Genomic DNA, 21,337 nt, shown 5'->3' on the forward strand with positions numbered 1-21,337 from the left:
TTCCTAGAAGATACTCACCTGCCAGAGCCTCATTTGAACATCTTCTACCTCTACCATCAAATTTGTTCGCTCTCTATCTAGACTGACAAAATGTTCTGGAGAACATTAAAAATATGCACACGCTTTTGCAATACTTCAATTCGCCTAGCATGGATTCAGAAAAATAAGGTACATTTTATGCTGTAGGTTCAACATTTTGTAGTTTTGAGTAGCTTCCCTTATTAAGACAAAGTTCCTCCCCCCCCGACCATGAACGTGATACAATGACTAAGAAGGAAACTGCCCATTTTTAAAAACTGATCTAACAGTCTGTGCTATATCCATATTATATTATATTAGAATCTAAACACTCTCAAATGTTCATCGGCATTGAAGAATTCATTTATGATTGAAGCCACTGACTGTATCAAAGGCTATTTTACACCTGCAGTCCCAAATTTTTATTACATTCACAACAATTTTTAAAAGCTTTGTGTTTTTCTCACCCTATCATCATCTTATTAAAGGCTGTGATTCTATATACACTTAACTGAAAGCAAGTTCCATTGAATTCAATGGGTCTTACTTCTGAATAAACTTGTTTAGGATTCTATTTGAAGTGTTTAAATATGCTAAGATACTAGTAGGGCTAAGAGCCATATATTATATGCGATACCCGATAGCTCCTTTAATCCAAAGGTATTTTGTGTTCACCTCTTAATTTTGTTAAAATTCCATATGAAAGGCACATTTTAAAATTCTCATAACCTTTCTTCTGGTGTACTAACTGGAACATTTAGGAATAAATTTTTTTGGTATCTATTCTTCCAAGGAAATAAATGTTTCATTTAGGCTATACTAGCACACCTTGCATTTTTATATAAAACCACACAATTATTTTAAAGGGATTCTGTTTATCTTGATTAATATAAATGTCATGATATGGTTGCTTGGTTTCTTTGAGTTGACTTTTAAGGTTATCTGTACTTGACATGTAATTTGTTTATGTTACAGTCATAGTCATACCCTGTTTCATAGGTTTTCTGCAGAAGTTATATTGTATGTTAACCACCAATGTTTCTTTCAGTCAAGGGCACAATGCATTCATAATCCTAATATTTCCTGCCTATTTCATAAGATGGAACAATAAGCAATTGATCAATATCTTTTTAGCATCCACTCTTTGAGAAAACCTTTATGTGTGTATTAAGTATTTAAAATGATCAATCAACATATTAGAAGTGGCTGCAACATGCAAGGTTCAAACTTTAATACTTGTGTTAAGAAAATAATCTTTAAATAAAAATACATTCAACGTATCATCTTGACAAATTAAAAATACACTGCAAAATATACATGTCAACCACAGCTAATTAAGCAAGCAGTCTTTTTTTAAAAATCTCTAGGCTAATCCAAACAGAAACCCTTTTCAATATTTACTACCTAGTTCATACAAAACTTAATTCTGGGTTATCTACTGCATTTGAAATATAACACTGACAAAGAGAATTGCATGGTCAGGGCTAGGAAGATCTTTGGCACTTGGCCACATGCTGAAAACATCGATACCGCTTCATTGGAACATGAAATATTTTTCAGTGCTGCTTTATTATTAACTGCCTTGTACTTTACGCAATGTTGTACCTTAACTTTTGAAAGTGCATTTATTCCCCATAATAGTTTTGAAGAGCTCAGGTTTAATTTGGTATAAATGTAATTTGGAGGATGATGAGCTTTATTTGCTTGAGAGCCCTCTGTCCATCTCCATGTTTTGATGAATACACAGAATGCCAGTCATGACTCACATCATCAGGTCAATGTGTTCCTTCTGCACAGCAATCCAGTATAACTCTAGCAACAGCAACTGAATAGATTAATTACTGATATGGGAGATGTGTACTAGCCATTCCTGGTAAACAGTGGGCGGTTTGCTGTTATCTATGTATAGTAAAAGGTCAATGAGGCAGGGGAATGGGGGCTTTATTAAGCACTATTCTGAACCTCTCCATCCACAGAACTATGCTTGCACAAGGATCAGAAATTGTAATCATGCTCTTTTAGAATAAGGCAGAAACAAAGTTACTCAAACGTTACTTCGTGAAGATATGATATACAGACAGAACTGATTAATAGGTGACCCCAATTTTCTTAATATTAACTATCCCAATTTAAGTTTACATCCTTTCAACAGAACTGTTTGCAGAGTAATGACCCTCAGTAATAAATATTATGCATTGACATGGTTCTGGTGCAATCATGGCATACACTTCCAAAAATAAAAAGGAGCAAATTATTTTAGAAATAATGTGAACTGGAACCAAAACAATTAACAGAAGCATTACAAAAAGTTCGAAGCACCTTACAGACCAATGTTTACTAGGGTAAATGGCTTCATTAAATGCCAAAATAGAATGACACAGTTATGATGCAAAGAGTTAACACTGTAATTCAATCATCTTGACTGAGTATCAACATACTGAAAAGCCCCAGATGATTGTTTAAGTCCACCATCCCCTATATTTTCAGATGCTCAGCACAGATGCCACTGCTCATGCAGCCAAAATGGCACCAGCAGAAGAGGGAGGTATCAGTAGATTCATGGGAACTCCGAAGTTTGCAATTACAAAAAAGTTAGCAAAAGTAATGCACAAGATTCACTGAAACAGTCCAATGAAGACTGAATATGCTTAGTGCCCCCAAGAAGAGGGCGGAGATTTGTGTGAAACCAAGAACAGAGTAAGAATTAGTAAAAGATGATGGAAGACAGAAATATAAGGTTGAGATTGTCAGGATAAGTAATTTTGAGGATCACACGGAGAAGCTATGATTAAAATGTCCCAGTGATGAAGTGCGAACTACACATGCAAATCAATGGGAAAATCCAAGATTATAAGGTAGCTGGAGCTGGGCACCAGTGTGGCCACCTCACCCCACTAAGAAGAGGGAAAATATGCTACGTGAGCAGGAAATGTTGGCTGTCTAACCAAGTGGGAAATGAAAAACCAGGAAGAGGAAATGGAATGCAGTGGCTGGAATGATGAATTTGTGTGATATGTAAAGGGATCCAAAAGTGATGCATGATACCAATGTCAAATCTCAGCAAGATTCTTGAATATTAAGCATGTAGCTTAGGAACACCAAACAGCAAAATCACTTAATAGTAGGTCAGCAACACTGGTCTTTTAAGGTGGTTTATTACTTTGTTTTAAGAGACCTTACTCATCTTTTTTTTTTTTTTGATGAATCAAATAATCATGTTGCAAAGTTACAGACAGTATCACTATTTGTGATGAGTACAAGTGCATAATACATTTTAAAGTTACTTTGCCTATCAACAAAAAATGATGGCACAGTACCTTTAAGTTAACATTTTTAACACTCAAACCTCAGAAAGAACTCCATGCCAATTTGCTTATGTTCTAGGGATGGCCACTGCGGGTTACTTCAAATCATCTTTCAGGTGCACTCCAGCTCCAGGGATGGAGAACTCCCTGCTTGTGAGCCTAATTAGGCCTGCAAGGCAGTTTCCCACAAATCATGCCCATCTGCCCCACAGCTGACATATGTGACAACAGGAGTGGGGCAGGTATGGATGAAACTGCTTAAAGTGAGCTCCCAATTGTTGTTTTGCAAGTTGGGCTCCCCAGCAGTGCCACTCAGCTGAATGCTTCTGACAGGGAGCATCTGGCTACACTATTGGGAACTCCCTAGTGCAGCTAAAGAACTGGAGGAAGTGGGTTTCTCCAAACAGAGCAATTCCCCCTCTACAAAAGAAAAAACCACCAGTGTAAATTATTACATACAAACTGCTAATGTGGGTTGAATATCTAACATGTTTTTGATTTATATATCTACTTTTAAAATTAAATTCCTATAACACATCTTTTTTGGATGTGAACTGAGGTATGCGATAAACAGAGTGGGGTGAGGGAAACTGTTAAAAATAAGGCAATATAAGAATAGAGTTGGGTACTAGTCTTAAGATTGCAATTCAGAATATAATATAGATCAGCAGGTCCATGCTTTTGGGTTGTACGGGCATATTTACCAACCTCATGATTTGTAAAGATAACCCTGTGGCTGAGCTGAATTATTTCAAAAATTAACTAATATTTTGTACTATTCCTGTAATACACTAGACGGTATTAATGAAAAGGCAAACTTCACTGTGCATGGTATTTACAAGTATGAATATTAAAATTGTTGGTTGCACATCCTTCCCATATTGTCTATTACTTCTTTGGTACGGGTTCTCAGGGTCATATTCAGATATCACAACATGATTTTATATAATGTATATATCATATCTAAAAGCACGTATGTAAAACAGGGAGTGTTATTGTTAAGTAAAAGCTGTTGGCTGCACTGCACTGCCAATACTATTCAACTACTTGTGAATAACTTTATTAATTCATTATTGAGATGAAAGATTGTCTCAGGACACCTTAAGTGCTCAGATTTCAGGGGAAAGCACAGTCAATGGCTCACCATGAAAATGCAGAACACCCCCACTTCAATCCTTCTCTTGGAGGAACAAACCATAATCCTCAATTTAGTGTTATATCTAAATCAGAAATTGTGGCTTATTTTGCTTCAAGCAAACACTGATCTAACCCCAAAGTTCTTTGCTTATCAACTGCAGTTTGCTTCAGCACAACAAACGGCAATTTTGATTTGGATATACTTTTAAATCAGGGATTGTGGCTCGTTTTCCCTCATGCTACAGGAGTGGTAAAGTTGGAATGATAAGCAATGACTTACCTTGATGAGCAAATTAGGCCACTGTTTAAAACTATGTACATGATTAAGAACTAATATAAATATAACTATTATTTTGTATTGATTGTACTATTTGCATTTATTTGCATCTTTATTTTTCACCAATTGAATTAAATAAAGATTAAAAGAGTGACATATGACATGATCCCACTACTACAACTGATATAGTATGTAGCTTTCACCCAGGTGAAGAACCAATGATTGAATTAATAGCATTTGCATATTTCCCTATCAAAAACAGTAAAACCCACTGAAACAAGTCCCCGAACAAACAAATTGCAATGCACAATCACATCTCCAATATTTTAGTTCAATCTTTTTGTTTAAACCTAGGGTGGACAAATGTGCCATGTACAATTTTAAAAAAATGTTATCAGACAATAGTAGATTGTAGAATGTGCAGGCCTGAACAGGGTGTTCTGCTGGAGAGCCTTATCTAAAGGAAATAATTTCCGTCAGTACTTCTGGCTTTGTCCATTGCTGAATGCAGAGCATAGAAAGGAGAACACCTCTGATTCAGGAGTCACTGCACTTGAAATACATATATAAAACAGCTTTATACCTCCCAATTGTTGATTCAGTTGTAATTTTCTTAGATTTGTTTGTACCTCTAGTGTTCTTCTTACATAACTTCTGTGCCATTCATTCTGCTAATCCACTCAGATCCATGATCCAAAGCACTACACAGCTAAGCCCATGGGCCCAGAGGACTTCAACAATAGCCCCCATGTTTATGGCAAACTATTTCTGAAACTCAAAAGACCTATCCAAAGCAGTTAGTGATAAGGCATGGGTATCGGCTGTTCCAAAATGACTCCCACTGGCTGCATGCAACCCTTTTGAGCATGCCTAAAGTAGCTGAGTAGATTATAAGCATTTATTTGCTGGTGCAGAAAGCTTTGTAATCTGGCTGCTGAATCCTACAGCAAGATCTTTGATTTTCTTAGGCAATGCCATACTGTTAATAATTCATGTAGTATTTTAAGCAGCTTGTATCCATTCTTCCCAACTTCTATCAATTAAAACAAATATTAACCACAACAGTGGCAAATAGCAGCCAAAAAGAAGAAAAACAAGTGTAGAAAAGTAAACTAGAACAACAATATACAAATATGTGGCAATATATCAATTTTTACAGTGCTCAGAAAATTGCTCCCAATATGAGGTTTCCTAGTACCACATTCAATAATACTGATGAAAGGAAGCCTGGGGTGATATCAAGCATTAGTCATACTTAGAGCAGACCAATTGAAATCAATGGAGTTAAGTGTATTGATGTCAATGGGTCCAGCCTATGTCTAAGTTGTTTCTGTTCATTACATACATTTTTATCAGCCTATGATTAAAAATATATCAAGAAGGCAAGATTAAGAGTTTCTAAATGCAAATCTGAGTCCAAAACTTCAACTGGCAAGTAAAAAACTAGATATAAAAATGTTCACAAAAGCATTGTTTTAAGCCACAATAGTGATCATTCAACTGATCATAATGATTAGATACTAAAAAGTATCTTTAAATATAATCTGGGGGCAATCCAGATATTTAAAGTGCTTGGAGTGGTTTTCGAAATCAACTAGTTGCAATTGGATGTGACATATTTCCAATGTGTAATACCTATCTTTAGGGCAATTGTTTTGATTGGCAGGTCGATGTTGCTTGGTATGCACCCATAATAGTTTCCCAACAGCACGAAGTTCTTACACAGTACTTCCAAAAAAGCCCTGATTGCTAAATAAAGTACTAGTAATTGGCTATTTAAAAAAACAACAAAATTCAGACAGTGGTCCCATGTCACTCCATTCACTGCTCACTCCAATTGTAAACAAGATGCATAGACTCCCTGACTTGTCCTGCTTCAGTAATATCACTTAAATAACATAACATTGCTAATTATGAATGCACATTTAAAAAGTACCACTTTGTTTCTTTACAAATGTCTATTGTGGATTAAGAAAGGACCATTTTAAAAGTGGCCATGCGCTGTATATAAAGCTTCAATTCCTTTTGTTACCTGTTGGGATTTCTTTTGCCAAGATTCATTGTCCACAGAATAGGTACCGATGGTTCATAAATGAAATTGATTATTATCTTGGCACACCCAAAGTCCCTTCTGCAGTGGTAGTTAATTTCCTCCCTTAGAAAGCTTATTCCTTTAGTAGTTCCTTCCAGCGCTAGAAAATTTGTTTACTTTCATCTTCTGGCACTTTTAGTTCTTTAAGCGAAATGGAACTGATGTTCCTCACCCTGCAAAACAATCAGATTCCCAAGCAAGTCTTTTCCCTATTAAATAATAAATATAGTCTGTACACAGTTAAAATCCAGGCAATGTACATTCTTAAATACTCTGAATCAGCATACAATCAGGATTTTTAAAAAGTGAAAACTACTCCAGTTTCTTCGAAATCCATTTGTTGCAGTGTGTCTTTGGTTAAGAAATTTTCCCAACAATTGGATTTTCTCTGGAAAAAAAGAGGAAAAAGAAACCATGTCTATTAGGTGATAAAAGTAGCTTAAAAATATGAAAGCATGCTAGCTCAACCGCTCTCTTTGCTACAGTCCGTTTAGGATAACATATTAGTGGAAAATACCTATTTAATACATATAAAATGGACCACTGAAGAGGGAAATATTGAATGGTGCAAAATGATGTGTATTACTGATTAAATGTGCTTGAAGAGTGTTGTATCTTATATTTGTGCAGCTGGTTCTTGCTGCCTAAGATTAAAATCTTACATTTGTTCCTATTTATATTTTGTTAGTTTAGGCTCAGTTCTCCAATCGGTTAAGGTCATAATGAATCCTGATTTTGTCTTCTGTGGCATTAGCTACCCCTTCCAGCTTAGTGTCTTCAGCAATTCTGATGAGCATCCCATCAATTCCTTTATCCAAGTCGTTTATAAAGACCTTGAACAACAACAGGCCCAGGATGGAACCCTTCAGCATTCCATTTGTCACTTTTTTCCAGGATGAGGAACCGTTAGTGAGCACTCTTGGTTTAGTCAGCCAGCCAGCTACAAATCCACCTAACAATTACCTCGACCGGTCCACATTTTACTGAAACAGTAACCAAGAATAGCATAATTGATACAGCTTATTTATGCTATATATGGAGATGTGTGATAGTAATGTGTCTGGGTTTGAGTCAACTATTTCTCAGAAGCAGAGCTAATTTGCATGGTTTACCTTGAGAAAAAAAGTTGGGTGATATTTCAGAGTACATTTGGTTTGTCAGGAGACAGATCAACCCTAAAGGTAGAAGTACCTACAATACTTACTCACTGCCATATTTAGCACTAGATGATCTTTTCTTCCCATGTCTGTCATGATGCTCATCCAACTTTTCTACAACAGATATTATTTGCTTAAGTGTCTGAAAAGTTGCTACTGAGTCCTCAATTTTGAAATTAGAATAGTCATCCGGTTCCTTCCGCGGACCTTGATAGACTGCTATACTTTCACAAGCCTCTAAAAATAAGTACATACAAGCAACAGTATTAGGGAGGCCTTAATTTTTATTAAACAAAACCCGTATTCTTCTACATGTTCAAAAGCAGAAGTATATGTAACAGAAAATGTTTTTTTAAAAAAATAATTAAGAAAGAAAACTACTTTACTGGACACAAAAGAAATCTATTTGCCACTTGTTCTATAACCAATTCTCATTAACTTAACAATTTACTAGATAATGTTTTTTTCCTCCAACACTACTTTTTCTAAGAAGTCAGCACTACTTGAATTAGTATATCTGTACCTTCCATCTTCTGCAGCTTTGGCATGTTGATAGCAAAAAGGGAGTAGATTCTCTCTGCTTCTCGATCACCATCAATCTCTATCTGGATGTCATTAGGCACACCCCTGCAATTAAGAGTTTATAAACTATATACATATACATACATCTCCACCCTTCACTGTATGTTACAAACCATTATCTAAAGCAGTTTAACACATGCAACTGGCTCCCACCATCAGTGGTATCAATTTTCCCGATTACAATGTTGCCTGTTCCTTCCACCTGCTATGTGTGAACTGAAGGACTGGAATATATCATATAGGAAGCACACATCTCTCCAGCTACAAATCCTAGGTTAACTGCACAGGTTGACACTCTCAGTTGTGTTCTAGAGAAGGGGTGGGCCAGAAACTGAGAAAGGATTCCAGCTGATTATTTCCTGTTTTGGAACTTTTGTTCATCTGAAGTGTAGCACTATGTGAGCATGCTTCACTTCTGCATGATCCTTTCTCTCTCTTTGACAGTGTGGCCATGAGGAGGAGACTAGAAGCACCCACACTCCCTCTTTTAAAGTTACAAGAGTTTATTGTTACATCAGAAGACGGGAAGCTATTTTTAGTTTAAAACAAGAAGTGGGTGTTTCCAATCTCCTCTTTGGAGCCATTGCTGGAGAAGAGGGGAAAAGGGGAGTGTGTAAGTCCAAGGCTCACTTCTGCTTGATAATGCAGCTTCATTCTATGGTTTAAGATCCAAAATTAGCCTTCAAATGTCTTCCAGATTAGCAGGAACCAAGGGAGAGATTGATGTGCTGTAGCGGCTATATCAGATTACAGTTGTACCTTGCAAGTCGAACCAAATCCGTTCCGGAAGTCTGTTCAACTTCCAAAATGTTTGGAAACCAAAGCACAGCTTCTGATTGGCTGCAGGAAGTTCTTGCAGCCAATCAGAAGCTGTGGAAACCCCGTTGAACGTTCAGGTTCCAAAGAACGCTTGCAAACCGCAACACGCACTTCCGGGTTTGCGGCGTTCAGGAGCCAAAAGGTACAACTGTACTTGTACAGGTAATCATCTGAAATGAGGAGAAGAAACCTTTTCCTTTGTATATCATAGGGCTGCTCTCAAAAATGGCAACAGTGTTTCAAGCTCCCTGCTGCTGGCAAGGAAAATGCTGGGTGTTTGATGGTTACAAGTTACTATTCCCAAATGGCAGCCCCAAGACCAATTCATACATCACAGGGACTATGACCCATGCAGTTTGGGTAACCAGATCCGATAGGTAGTGGGTGTTTAACTCTAGTGTCATGTTCTAATAATTTCCAGTCAAGTATTATGACAAGCAGCCTTAAACATACACACACTATTCTGCTAAGAGGCCCCTTTGGGCAACAAACATGCCAGGGACTGACTGAAATCCCAGCAAAAACAGGCAGAGACCAATCTTATTTCTATTTTCAAACAACTATACATCTTTCTTTGCAGATGTTACTTACACAGTGCATGGTGTGCAACCTTCTGAGTTCTCTGATGTAGCCTTACAGCAAAGCCAGTTTCCATTCAAAAAAGCAGACGGATGATAAACACTCAACCTGCTTTCGTTATATCTGCTCTTCCTACAGAGAGCTTCTATCCACTCACTAGCCTCCACACAATTATTTGCTTGCACGTAGAGTGGCTTTTCAGCATGTATCACTTGAAACATCTGAGAAAGAAAATATCCTTTTTATTCAGCAACCCACAGTTTATTCACAGGACTCCAAATGACAAGCAGCACAAAATTCACTTCGTTTGCTGTTTTATTTAGCAATTTTGTGAAATTTCTGTTCTATTGCTTAGCAGCAGGACTGCAATGCTACACCCTTCATCAGCTTCTCTCAGCAGCCACATTGTTACTTATCATGACATCCTTCTCCTTGTCCATCCTATCTTACATCATAAACCAAGAAACAGACTCAACTGTGGCAGCTACTAGCACAACAGTCGTGTGACTAGCAGAAGCCCCGTTCCTCATGTACTGCAACAGCTGGATCTAACAGGCGTCTTGGGTGGGCAGAAGAGCTTGAACAATGTTAACATATCATATACCCTGCTTTCACAACAAAATGGCTTGCACAACAGCAACTCTCCTGCTTCTTGTGCTAACATTATGTGGGATCCTGCCCCTTATATTTTAAGCAGCAGCTCCTTCTGGAAAATAATCATTAATAGGAAGAATCAAAGGAGTATTCTCAATCAAAAACCTTAACATGAAAGAAAGTGCACCCCAAATTGAACCTGCCTTGTGTTTATTAATGCCCTGTGGGCTTAAGGATGACATTGGTTGGATGGCAGCTATAAAAGTAGTACAGGACTCCAAAAATGTATAAACTGGTCACTTTTTGCTATACAGGCAAAAACCATTTTGGGTGGGGGTTACATTCTTGACCCCCACTCACTTTTCTGGCCTCTTCTGGGTTGTGGATATGTTTGTGTGGTTGTGCACATATTGAACAAGGGTAAAATGGCCGTTGCCTGTATTAATTTCCTTGCCATTGTTGTATGCTATTTGCATATACATTTTACTGTCACAGTATCAACAGCTGTTAGGTAACTCTTTTGCTATATAAGGACATTGTTAAGTTGTAATGTATTGACTGTTTTTCAACTATTTTGCAATTAAGCATTTACCTTTAAAGGGACCTTTGCCCTCCAAATTAGAAGTCTATTTTTAATCAAGGCTTTAATAATTATCTATTTCACGTAAGCCAGTTCTTTAGTTTATTTATAAGCTTGATGTTGTCCAGTATGGATCCAGGACAATTGGCTAGGCAGTGATAAGGATATATGTATCCATCCCCACTTGTATGTGTGTGTATAGTTGGTGGATAGGTATTTGAACAGAAATTTTGTCATCTGCAGAATAACAAATGTTATAGAGTTTCATGAGTTTCAATTCATATTTTAGTAGATGCACATTGCCTGCTTAGACATCTTAACCAGTGTTTCTTATTTAGACCTCCTAAATCAGGCTTCCTAAACCTCGGCCCTCCAGATGTTTTGAGATTACAATTCCCATCATCCCTGACCACTGGTCCTGCTAGCTAGGGATCATGGGAGTTGTAGGCCAAAAACATCTGGAGGGCTGAGGTTGAGGAAGCCTGTCCTAAATCTATTAACTAAGGATACTTTTCACAGTATTTCCCCCAATTATATGTTAAGTTCCATCTACAAGAGTGGAGAACCTCTGGCCTGTCCAGGTTAAATTTGACCTGGTATGGGTCCCAATTTGGCCAGTTTCCTCAAACCATGTTCAGCTGCCCCACAACTGGATTTCTGTGTGGAAAGTTGATCATGCAGCTGATCCCTGCAGAAAACAGGCCAGATATTATGCCCCCCCAACATCAGCAGAAAGATGATAATTTTGAGTCTGTTCATCAGTAGGGTGTCATTGCATCAGTAGGGTGTCAGTAGAGTGTCATTGCACAATCATCATGTGATGTCATTGTTATTTCATTTAATTGACAGAATGGCAGCTCTGTGCAGCTCTCAAATTTGGCCAATGAGAGATAGGGGAGATAAGAATTTGGCCTGCCAGCCAGTTTAGGTTGCTCAGCTCTGATCTACAATATGGTTGATAAATGTTTCAAAAAGATGGGGGCATTGCAAGTAAATATGATAATTATATAATGTTATTTTCCAAGAACAAATGCCCTGTGGAGCAGTTAGCTTAAAAACTAAGTGTATTCTTAACTTATATTTCAAAACTAAATCCAGCTTACGTTTTTCCTGTTAAAGGCATTCTCATCAAGCTTTTCCACTGCAAGGATGTTTTTGATTGGAATGGTGTAAATAGGATCTTTATCTGTGTAAATAAGAATGAGTAAATTGGTACAAACTATAGAAAAGAAAACTATTGATTAGGATAATGCTGGAGACAAAATCTTAGTAGAATTTGGAATTGAACTCTAGCATTCCATTTTTCATTTCCTATGGAGCAAGTGCAGTAGAAAAAGCATATGCCTGCCAACTCTATTATGGTTAACACATATATGCAAGTGCCTCTGTTAGGTAAGAAAGTAAGCAGGCTTGGATAGGGCTTTTTTTCAGCCAGAACTCACAAGAACGCAGTTCTGGCACCTCTCAGGAGGGCACCATTGCCATCATAAGAGAACAAGGGAGGTGTTCATGGTGAGTCCTGGCACCTCTTTTTCTAGACTAGCACTGGGTTTGGAAATACGAGTTGGAATTTAAAAATACCTTCAAAATATAGAAGACAACATATTTTTACTACTTTATACCACTTTGAACAAAAACAGGATTCTGTTTTAATGAACTCATTTAATTACCATAACGAAAGAACAAAGTCTGCACTATACATAAATAGACCACATCCTATAACTTAAAATGCTGAAGTTGCAAATAAGCAGCACTAATACCTTGTTGCTTATGATAAGTGAGCTCTCTATCTGTCAAACAGAACCAACGCTTTTTGAAATTCTTTTTCCCAATACGTGTTCTTCCTTGTGCTCTTTTATACATTTCCCTGTGAACAGAATACAAAGGATTATTAAGCAGAAACCTTCAAAATGCTTCCCATAAACAGAGTTCCCAGTTGCACTTACACAGAGGTCCTTCAATCTGCCTACTCATTATGCAAAAAAGTTTTTTGCAGATAAAATCGCTCAGATTCGGAAAGAAGTAGACTCCACCGTGGGAGCAGGGCCGGGGCGGGAGAATGCTAGAGTTTTGTCTAGTCAAGTTGAGTGGGATCAATTCCAATCTGTTACCTCCGAGGATGTGGACAGGCTGCTTGGACGAGTGAAACCAACCACCTGTCTCCTGGATCCTTGCCCATCCTGGCTTATAAAAGCTAGCCGGGAAGGACTGAGTGATGGGCTTCATGGGGTAGTGAATGCTTCCCTGGTTGATGATCTCCGGCGGGCTAGGGACAAAGGTGAGAGCTGTTTCCTAGTTCTGCTGGATCTCTCAGCGGCGTTTGATACCATTGACCATAACATCCTTCTGGACCGTCTTGAGGGGCTAGGAGCTGGGGGCACTGTCATACAGTGGTTCCGCTCCTTCCTCCTGGGCCGTGTTCATAAAGTGGTGAGGGGGGGATGAGTGTTCAGACCCCTGGGCTCCCACTTGTGGGGTGCCTCAGGGTTCTGTCCTCTCCCCCATGCTTTTCAACATTTATATGCAGCCGCTGGGAGAGATCATCAGGAGGTTTGGGCTGGGCGTTCATCAGTATGCGGATGATACCCAGCTCTACCTCTCTTTTAAATCAGAATCAGTGAAGTCGGTGAAGGTCCTGTGTGAGTGTCTGGAGGTGGTTGGAGGATGGATGGCAGCTAACAGATTTAGGTTGAATCCTGACAAGACAGAAGTACTGTTTTGGGGGGACAGGAGGCGGGCAGGTGTCGAGGATTCCCTGGTCCTGAATGGGGTAACTGTGCCCCTGAAGGACCAGGTGCGCAGCCTGGGAGTCATTTTGGACTCACAGCTGTCCATGGAGGCACAGGTCAAATCTGTGTCCAGGGCAGCTGTTTACCAGCTCCATCTGGTACGTAGGCTGAGACCCTATCTGCCTGCGGACTGTCTTGCCAGAGTGGTGCATGCTCTGGTTATCTCCCGCTTGGACTACTACAATGCGCTCTACGTGGGGCTACCTTTGAAGGTGACTCAAAAACTACAACTAATCCAGAACGCGGCAGCTAGACTGGTGACGGGGGGCGGCCGCCGAGACCATATAACACCGGTCTTGAAAGACCTACGTTGGCTCCCAGTATGTTTCCGAGCACAATTCAAAGTGTTGGTGCTGACCTTTAAAGCCCTAAATGGCCTCGGTCCAGTATACCTGAAGGAGCATCTCCACCCCCATCGTTCTGCCCGGACGCTGAGGTCCAGCGCAGAGTGCCTTCTGGCGGTTCCCTCATTGCGAGAAGCAAAGCTACGTGGAACCAGGCAGAGGGCCTTCTCGGTAGTGGCGTCCGCCCTGTGGAACGCCCTTCCAGCAGATGTCAAAGCGATAAACAACTACCTGACATTCAGAAGACATCTCAAGGCAGCCCTGTTCAGGGAAGTTTTAAACGTGTGATATTTTAGTGTACTTTTGGTTTCTATGGAAGCCGCCCAGAGTGGCTAGGGAGGCCCAGCCAGATGGGCGGGGTATAAATAATAAATTATTATTATTATTATTATTAATCCAATTATACTCAAACCACCCCACATTCAGATATTCAAACATCCAGAGTTTGCCAACTTCCTTACTTTCTTTCTGCTTTTGTGGCCAGGAGCAGCCATTTGGGAGCAGAAACCATGCAGGAAGCAAGCTCAGACAAATCAGAGAGCAGGAGAGATTGAGCAAATCAGGGAGCAGGAGAGACTGAACTAATCAGATTCTCCTTTCTCTGTCTTTTACTGGTGGGCTGCAGCAATTTCAGGAAGAAACCATGCAGAGAGTTGGGACAAGTCCTACAATTTGAAAGGTTCCCATAGGAATCAATGGAAATTGTGGACTCCTTAAACAAACGCTCACCTAACAAACAATTTTCAGGGAACGCATTGTGGTAAGGGGACCTGCGTGTCCTTACAAGCAATATAATAAATAATAAAATAATAATAATATTTTTGTTATTTATACCACACCCAACTGCCTGGGTCTCACCAGCCTCTCTAGGTGGCTTACAGCATATATCAAAACGTAATAAAACATCAGACAGTAAAACTTCCGGATACAGGGCTGCCTTCAGATGTCTTCTAAAAGTTATGTAGTTCTTTTATCTCCTTGACAGGGAGGGTGTTCAACAGGGAGGGTGCCACTACCAAGAAGGCCCTCTGCCTGGTTCCCTGTAACTTCACTTCTTGCAGTGAGGGAACCAGCAGAAGACCTTTAGAGGAGGACCTTAGTGTCTGGGCTGAACAATGGGGGTGGAGACGCTCCTTCAGGTATACTGGGTCGAGGCCGTTTAGGGCTTTAAAGGTCAGCAGCAACATTTTGAATTGTGTTCAGAAACACACCGGGAGCCAATGAAGATCCTTTAGGACCAGTGTTATATGGTCACTACAGCTACTCCCAGTCAGTCACCAGTCTAGCTGCCGCATTCTGGATTAGTTGTAGTTTCTGAGTTACCTTCAAAGGTAGCCCCACATAGAGTGCATTGTAGTAGTCCAAGCAGGAGATAACCAGAGTATGCATCACTCTGGCAAGACAGTCTGCTGGCAGGTATGGTATCAGCCGGTGTACCAGGTGGAGCTGGTAGACAGCTGCCCTGGACACAGAATTGACCTGCACCTCCAGGGACAGCTGTGAGTCCAAAATGACTCCCAGGTTGTGCACCTGGTCTATTCAGGACCAGAGAGTCCCGCACACCTGCCCATCCCCTGTCCCCCCAAAACAGTACTTCTGTCTTGTCAGGATTCAACCTCAGTCTGTTATATAGTTATAACACTAAGTGGACCATATTTCTTTGTCAGAAATTGAACAATTTATAGTTGAATATGAGACGTTAGTAGGATACAAAGTTGAATTAAAAAACCCCAAAATTATTAGGAATAAATGTTTTAGAATTTAGAAAGACAATTTTTAAGTCTATAAAAAGAAAAAAAGATCCTGTTTTTTCTTGTTTATTTAATGATTGGTGAAAAAAAGAACATACATAATTTATTTGGTTATGCTGACAGCAGCAAGAATAATATACAGAAACAAACTGAGACTACACGGGATACCAACTGTAAATGAATGAACTGATAAAATGTGGGCGTTTGCACTAATGGAAAAATTGGTATATTATATAAAGAAGGGAGAGAACAGCAGAATATTTTAAAATAAAAACTGAAGTCCTTGACTGATAGTATAAAGAGGTCTTTCAATATCCAATAATAAAGGGTGTTTTATATTACATTGAATTATAAACATTTAACCTTTGTATGCAAGGCTGTATGCAAGTAATGCAAGGATATCTTAAGACACTGGATTTTCAGTTTTTAATGAAACCCGTCAGCAGAACCACTGTGCTTTCCCTGCACCTCTCCCCACATCTCCCATAATTATTTATTGGGGTCAAGAGAACCCCAGAACAACATGCACAGGGAGGAGATACTGTTCTGTCTGAAATCGTTGTGCAGACAAAATGTTCATCATAGCACAACACTGAATTCTACCCACTGATACTGAATTATAGTAGGCATATATATTAAAAATATGTAAATATTTACAATGGTATAAAGGGCACCTTTATGTATAGTTGTTATAGTAGTATTTTTAAAATAGTTTTCAGTTATCCTCAAAGTTCACAAAGTAATATGAAGAAAACATTTTTATTATTTCTCTTTCCCAGACTTGCTCACACCATTCCACTTTAAAAAGAAAATGCAAGGTGGTTGTTGCAGCTCTGCAAGTTCTTCCCAATCATCAATTTAAGGTTAAGTATGCTACAGGGTTATTAACTACAATAACTATCCTCTCCTTGCAGGAGTCTTGTACTGATAAAAAGGGGTATTTTGTATACAATGGTAATGTGAGCAAGGAATTGTGCACATATGTAAGTTGGCTACTGCCTCAGAGAGAGTTGCCACTTAAGCAGTCAGGGAAGCCAAGGTTCTAGGCTGGAACTAGTTCAAAGAGATGACAAAAATAATGTATTCAAGCAAAACACTTGTCAGTATGCAGTACTTTGTACTTCAGTTACCCTTCTTTTAGATGAATCGACTCGCTCATGACACTTGGCTCCTTAGTTTCAGTAGATGATACCTCATCTAAAAACTAAAAGAGAACATGTTAAAATAATGTGAATTGTTTTCCATACACAACTGTAGAAGCTTTTTTAAAAAAATCAATATACATGAAATTTGAGGTGGTTGCTGGTGACGGAGGTAGGAGAGAAAAGAACTCTGGGAGGCAGGCACAGTCTTCTCAGGCTTTTCTCTCCGGCCTAACAGATCAGATCGTTTCTCCCCAGCTTTCACTGATCTTTTGTTAAGCTAAATTCTTCTACTTTCAAATAGAAGAAAGTAGAACATGGAGACCTTGTTAAAATAATGTAAATTGTTTTCCATACTTAACTGTAGAAACTTTTGTAAAAGTTTTTTTAAAAAATCAATATACATGAAGTCTAAGCTAACCAAAGTTAATTTACAGTTCTAAGATGTTGTTTCTGCATTTTACCTTCACATTTGATCTAAAATATTGCATCTTAAAAACATTTCTGCCATTGTACTTTAGCAAAACAAGTGTGCACGTGAGGGGTACAGGGTGGCATTGTGCAGTAAACAGAGGATTAGACTTGTACCAGGAAGATCTGGGTTCAAACCACTAGCCAGCTGTAAGCAATTGATTCGTCCATCTATTGATCTAACCTACCTCACAGTGCTGTTGTGTGAATCAAAAGGGATAGCCTCCAAGTACAGTTCCTGACATCCTTGGAGGAATGCAAGAAAAAAATGGACACATACTATAACTGAAATAATGTGTACATATTTATAAAAAAATACCTTTTTGACAGCTTCAATATATGCCTCTTCCTGAAACATTTTGAAAAATTCACACATAAATGTTTCCTTGAAGCTTGACTAAAAGAGAGAAAACTGAAGTGAGTAAACCTTAGCAATTAAGACACCAGAAGGAAAACAAAAGAATAAATCATCAGGTACTTACTAGCTTGCTTTTGGACAAACTTCCCCAGCTCCCCAGTGTCTGAATGGCTTTTGATATAAGGGTTAATGTTCTAGATGTCTGTGCATCCTAAAAGAAACATATAAGAAACAGGTGAAGTTGCCATTTTACAGGTGTCATAGTATTGTTTTAGGCCCCTGCTAAAAACTGGTTTTTTTTCAGGCAAGCCAACCCAGACATGCACACGTGAAGTGTATTTTAATATGTGATTTTATAATGTAAACATTTTTTAAATTGATTCGATTAAAATTTTGAATCTTGGGTCACCTTGTTTTTAACATCCGATTCTATTATTTTTAAGTTATATTTTATGTAAAGCACTTAGAAACTTAATGATTAAATTGTATATAAATCTTGTTAAATAAATAATAGTATTACAATGAAAGAACATCTACCAAGTACTTTACTGCACAGCTGCCACATGGCAGCTTTCATATAAGCATCATGGAGATGGACACAGCATGAAGCAGTGTTTTGCAGACTCCAACAAATTTTCATGAGCACAAGGGCCTTTGATACAAGCAGAAGCCCCTATTAATAGAAGTGGCACAGCATGGAAGAAGGATATAATTTTTTCCAATGCTCCTGCAGCTCCTTGTGCACCTCCCATATAGTTCTGGAAGGTCTTCAATCATTCAGAGTGGATTTGTTTGGGAGGGCATGAGGAGCAGGTGAAAATGTCCCCCCTCTGTTACTGGGCAATGAGAGTGTTATTTCAGTGAGCAGAAGTCCCCTCATGAGAGGTACTGTTTCAATCTATTAGTAGATGAAAAATCTTACATTATAGATTCTGGTTCTACAGTTTGATATGTCTCCACCAGACAAAAAGAGATGTACTTTATTGCTTAAAAGGAAGCAAGGTTTTACAGAGAACTTCTACATTTATTTATCAAAATGCATTTAAAAGATGTATGTACCAGTTCACTGCAAGAAAACCTTTAAGTGTTTTATATAAATATCCATATTTAAGATGTTAAACATTTGTGCTAACTTTACAATACACAGACCTATATAATCTGACACTGAAACATTTCACTTATTCGAATATTTAAAGGCTATGCCCTAATATAATATTTGAATCAGAGACTGAGCAATATTGTTTTACCCCCATTGATGTAACTAGCTGAATATTTATTTTGTAGCAGAATAGCGTCTTGAATTAAATCTGACATTTCTATTAATGCCCCTTCTGAAATTGTGATATATGGTCCCCAATATAACAACTGGATCCTATATGAAGGTATGTATTTCGACCTCACCAAACCACATAGTTACCTAAGGACACAGCGGTGCCACTTCTATGACATTAAGTCTCTCCTCTTTTGCTAACAAGGATCAGAATCCTAAGAGGAGGTATGAGTGAGAGGGAGCAGTGACAGGCGAAAATGAGTACAGTGGATACATGGTGTGCTGGTAAGAAGTGGGGAGGATAGAAAGGACATTGCTCCAAGAACATGGAACCAGGAACTACATGCAGTTGTGCAGAAAATGTTTTGGAAAAAGGTTTTGTGTCATAAGTTCATTAGTAACACCGAATGGATGCCAATTGCAAACACAGCATTAGGCAAGCTTGGCAGGTTCAAAGTTGTAAATAATGTTTTACAGGTAATTAACTCTAACATTGTCTTTTAATCTTTTTAAGTATTGCAAGAAAAATGTCTACATAACAATAGATATTAAGTGTGCATTAATTTCTCCACTCAAATATTTGTGGTCAAATGCTTTGTGGCATATGGGGGGAGGAATGTTAAATCACTCTTTGGAGCATCAGAATATGTTTCTGATGCAAGTTAGCCTATGCAATGCGAACAAGAAAAACTTCCAATTCAAAGTTTTCCAGAAAACAATGTCACTGATTACATGAACAGTAGCTACAGAAGAAGAGAAGTTTGGATTTGATATCCTGCTTTATCACTACCCTAAGGAGTCTCAAAGCGGCTAACATTCTCCTTTCCCTTCCTCCCCCACAACAAACATTCTGTGAGATGAGTGAGGCTGAGAGACTTCACAGAAGTGTGACTAATCCAAGGTCACCCAGCAGCTGCATGTGGAGGAGCGGGGATGCAAACCCGGTTCACCAGATTACGAGTCCACCGCTCTTAACCACTACACCACATTGGCTCTCAGTAAAATAGTACTGTACAGTACTCAGTACAGTAGTACTATTCAGTATCCTCTAATTAAGGAAGTACACCGCCATAAAGCAGGGGTAGGCAACCTAAGGCCCATGGGCCACAAGCGGCCCACGGGGGTCGTTTAACCGGCCCCCGAGCCACCCACTCGGCAAGTCCCTGCACACTGCGCTAAACTGGCGCAGCGACTCACTTCTGCGCTGCCAGAAATCCCATCTGCACAGACGCCGGAAATTGCAGGCACACACGTTCATGCATGTGTGCAATCCAGCCCACAGAAGGATCTCCGCTGGAGTGAACCGGTCCAGGCGAGGTAAACCTTGCCAACTCCTGGCCATAAACAGTATATTGATTTTTAATAGCTTTTCCATATGTTTAACATCTTAGATCTAAGTAGTTCACTCCACTCCTACTTCATAAGCAATGTTGCAAAACTGATGCCTTTAAATACTGTTGCTGGGACTCACAAATGGGAAAGAGGGTTGTCATGGGCTTCCCATACGCATCTGGTTAGTCACTGTGAGAACAGGACATTGATCTAGATGGGTCTTTGGCCTGAACCAGCAGGGCTCTTTTTAAGTTCTTATAAGACAATCTATAAATGAACATCAATAACTCAAGAAAAGAAAGCTATTATTGTGGAATATTTTCTTTTTTGAGATGAGCAGTGCACAATGCTTTTGGGGCCACTTTCTATGCTATGTTCTTACTACAATGAAAACATCTCTGTGTAGGAAAAGTTACATAGAATGTTTCACATGATACCAAGCTATAACTGTCCCATTTGACATCCTGTACAACATTCTCTATATATTACCAGAATATTAACAATATAGCTTTCTATACATCCCTTCAGGGTAACCCAGACTTCTCTTTTAGGGCTTTCTGTCACTGTTTGAGATTACTTTGAAGTCAATAGGAAATGCAACCATATACCATACAAGTGATCAGGGTGCCAGCTACCTACTCATATCAATTTTCCAATTATTATTATTAATATTCAGGCAGGATAATAGCTCAGAACCGTAGGGCACTTAGGGACTATGTAGTTAACTAGAGTTTACTTAA

At 38.9% G+C, this 21,337-nt stretch overlaps 1 protein-coding gene across 1 annotated transcript in view; it reads right to left on the reverse strand.

Annotated features, from left to right (window-relative positions):
- Positions 1-4,830: 4,830 nt before the first annotated feature.
- The window catches only part of RASA2 (RAS p21 protein activator 2), a 45,934-nt gene continuing 29,427 nt past the window's right edge, over positions 4,831-21,337 (reverse strand). Inside the window, exons 16-24 of the mRNA XM_081910375.1 lie at positions 18,120-18,206; positions 17,957-18,034; positions 17,155-17,228; positions 12,901-13,007; positions 12,244-12,326; positions 9,979-10,187; positions 8,510-8,613; positions 8,034-8,223; positions 4,831-7,217 (exon numbers count right to left, since the gene is read on the reverse strand). Of these exons, the coding sequence (XP_081766501.1) occupies positions 7,187-7,217; positions 8,034-8,223; positions 8,510-8,613; positions 9,979-10,187; positions 12,244-12,326; positions 12,901-13,007; positions 17,155-17,228; positions 17,957-18,034; positions 18,120-18,206 (963 nt within the window). The 3' untranslated portion in view covers positions 4,831-7,186. The remainder of the gene's footprint in view (positions 7,218-8,033; positions 8,224-8,509; positions 8,614-9,978; positions 10,188-12,243; positions 12,327-12,900; positions 13,008-17,154; positions 17,229-17,956; positions 18,035-18,119; positions 18,207-21,337) is intronic.

The sequence above is a fragment of the Podarcis melisellensis genome (assembly GCF_964234715.1).
Source record: "Podarcis melisellensis genome assembly, chromosome: 5".
In the NCBI taxonomy this organism is placed as follows: Eukaryota; Metazoa; Chordata; class Lepidosauria; order Squamata; family Lacertidae; genus Podarcis; species Podarcis melisellensis.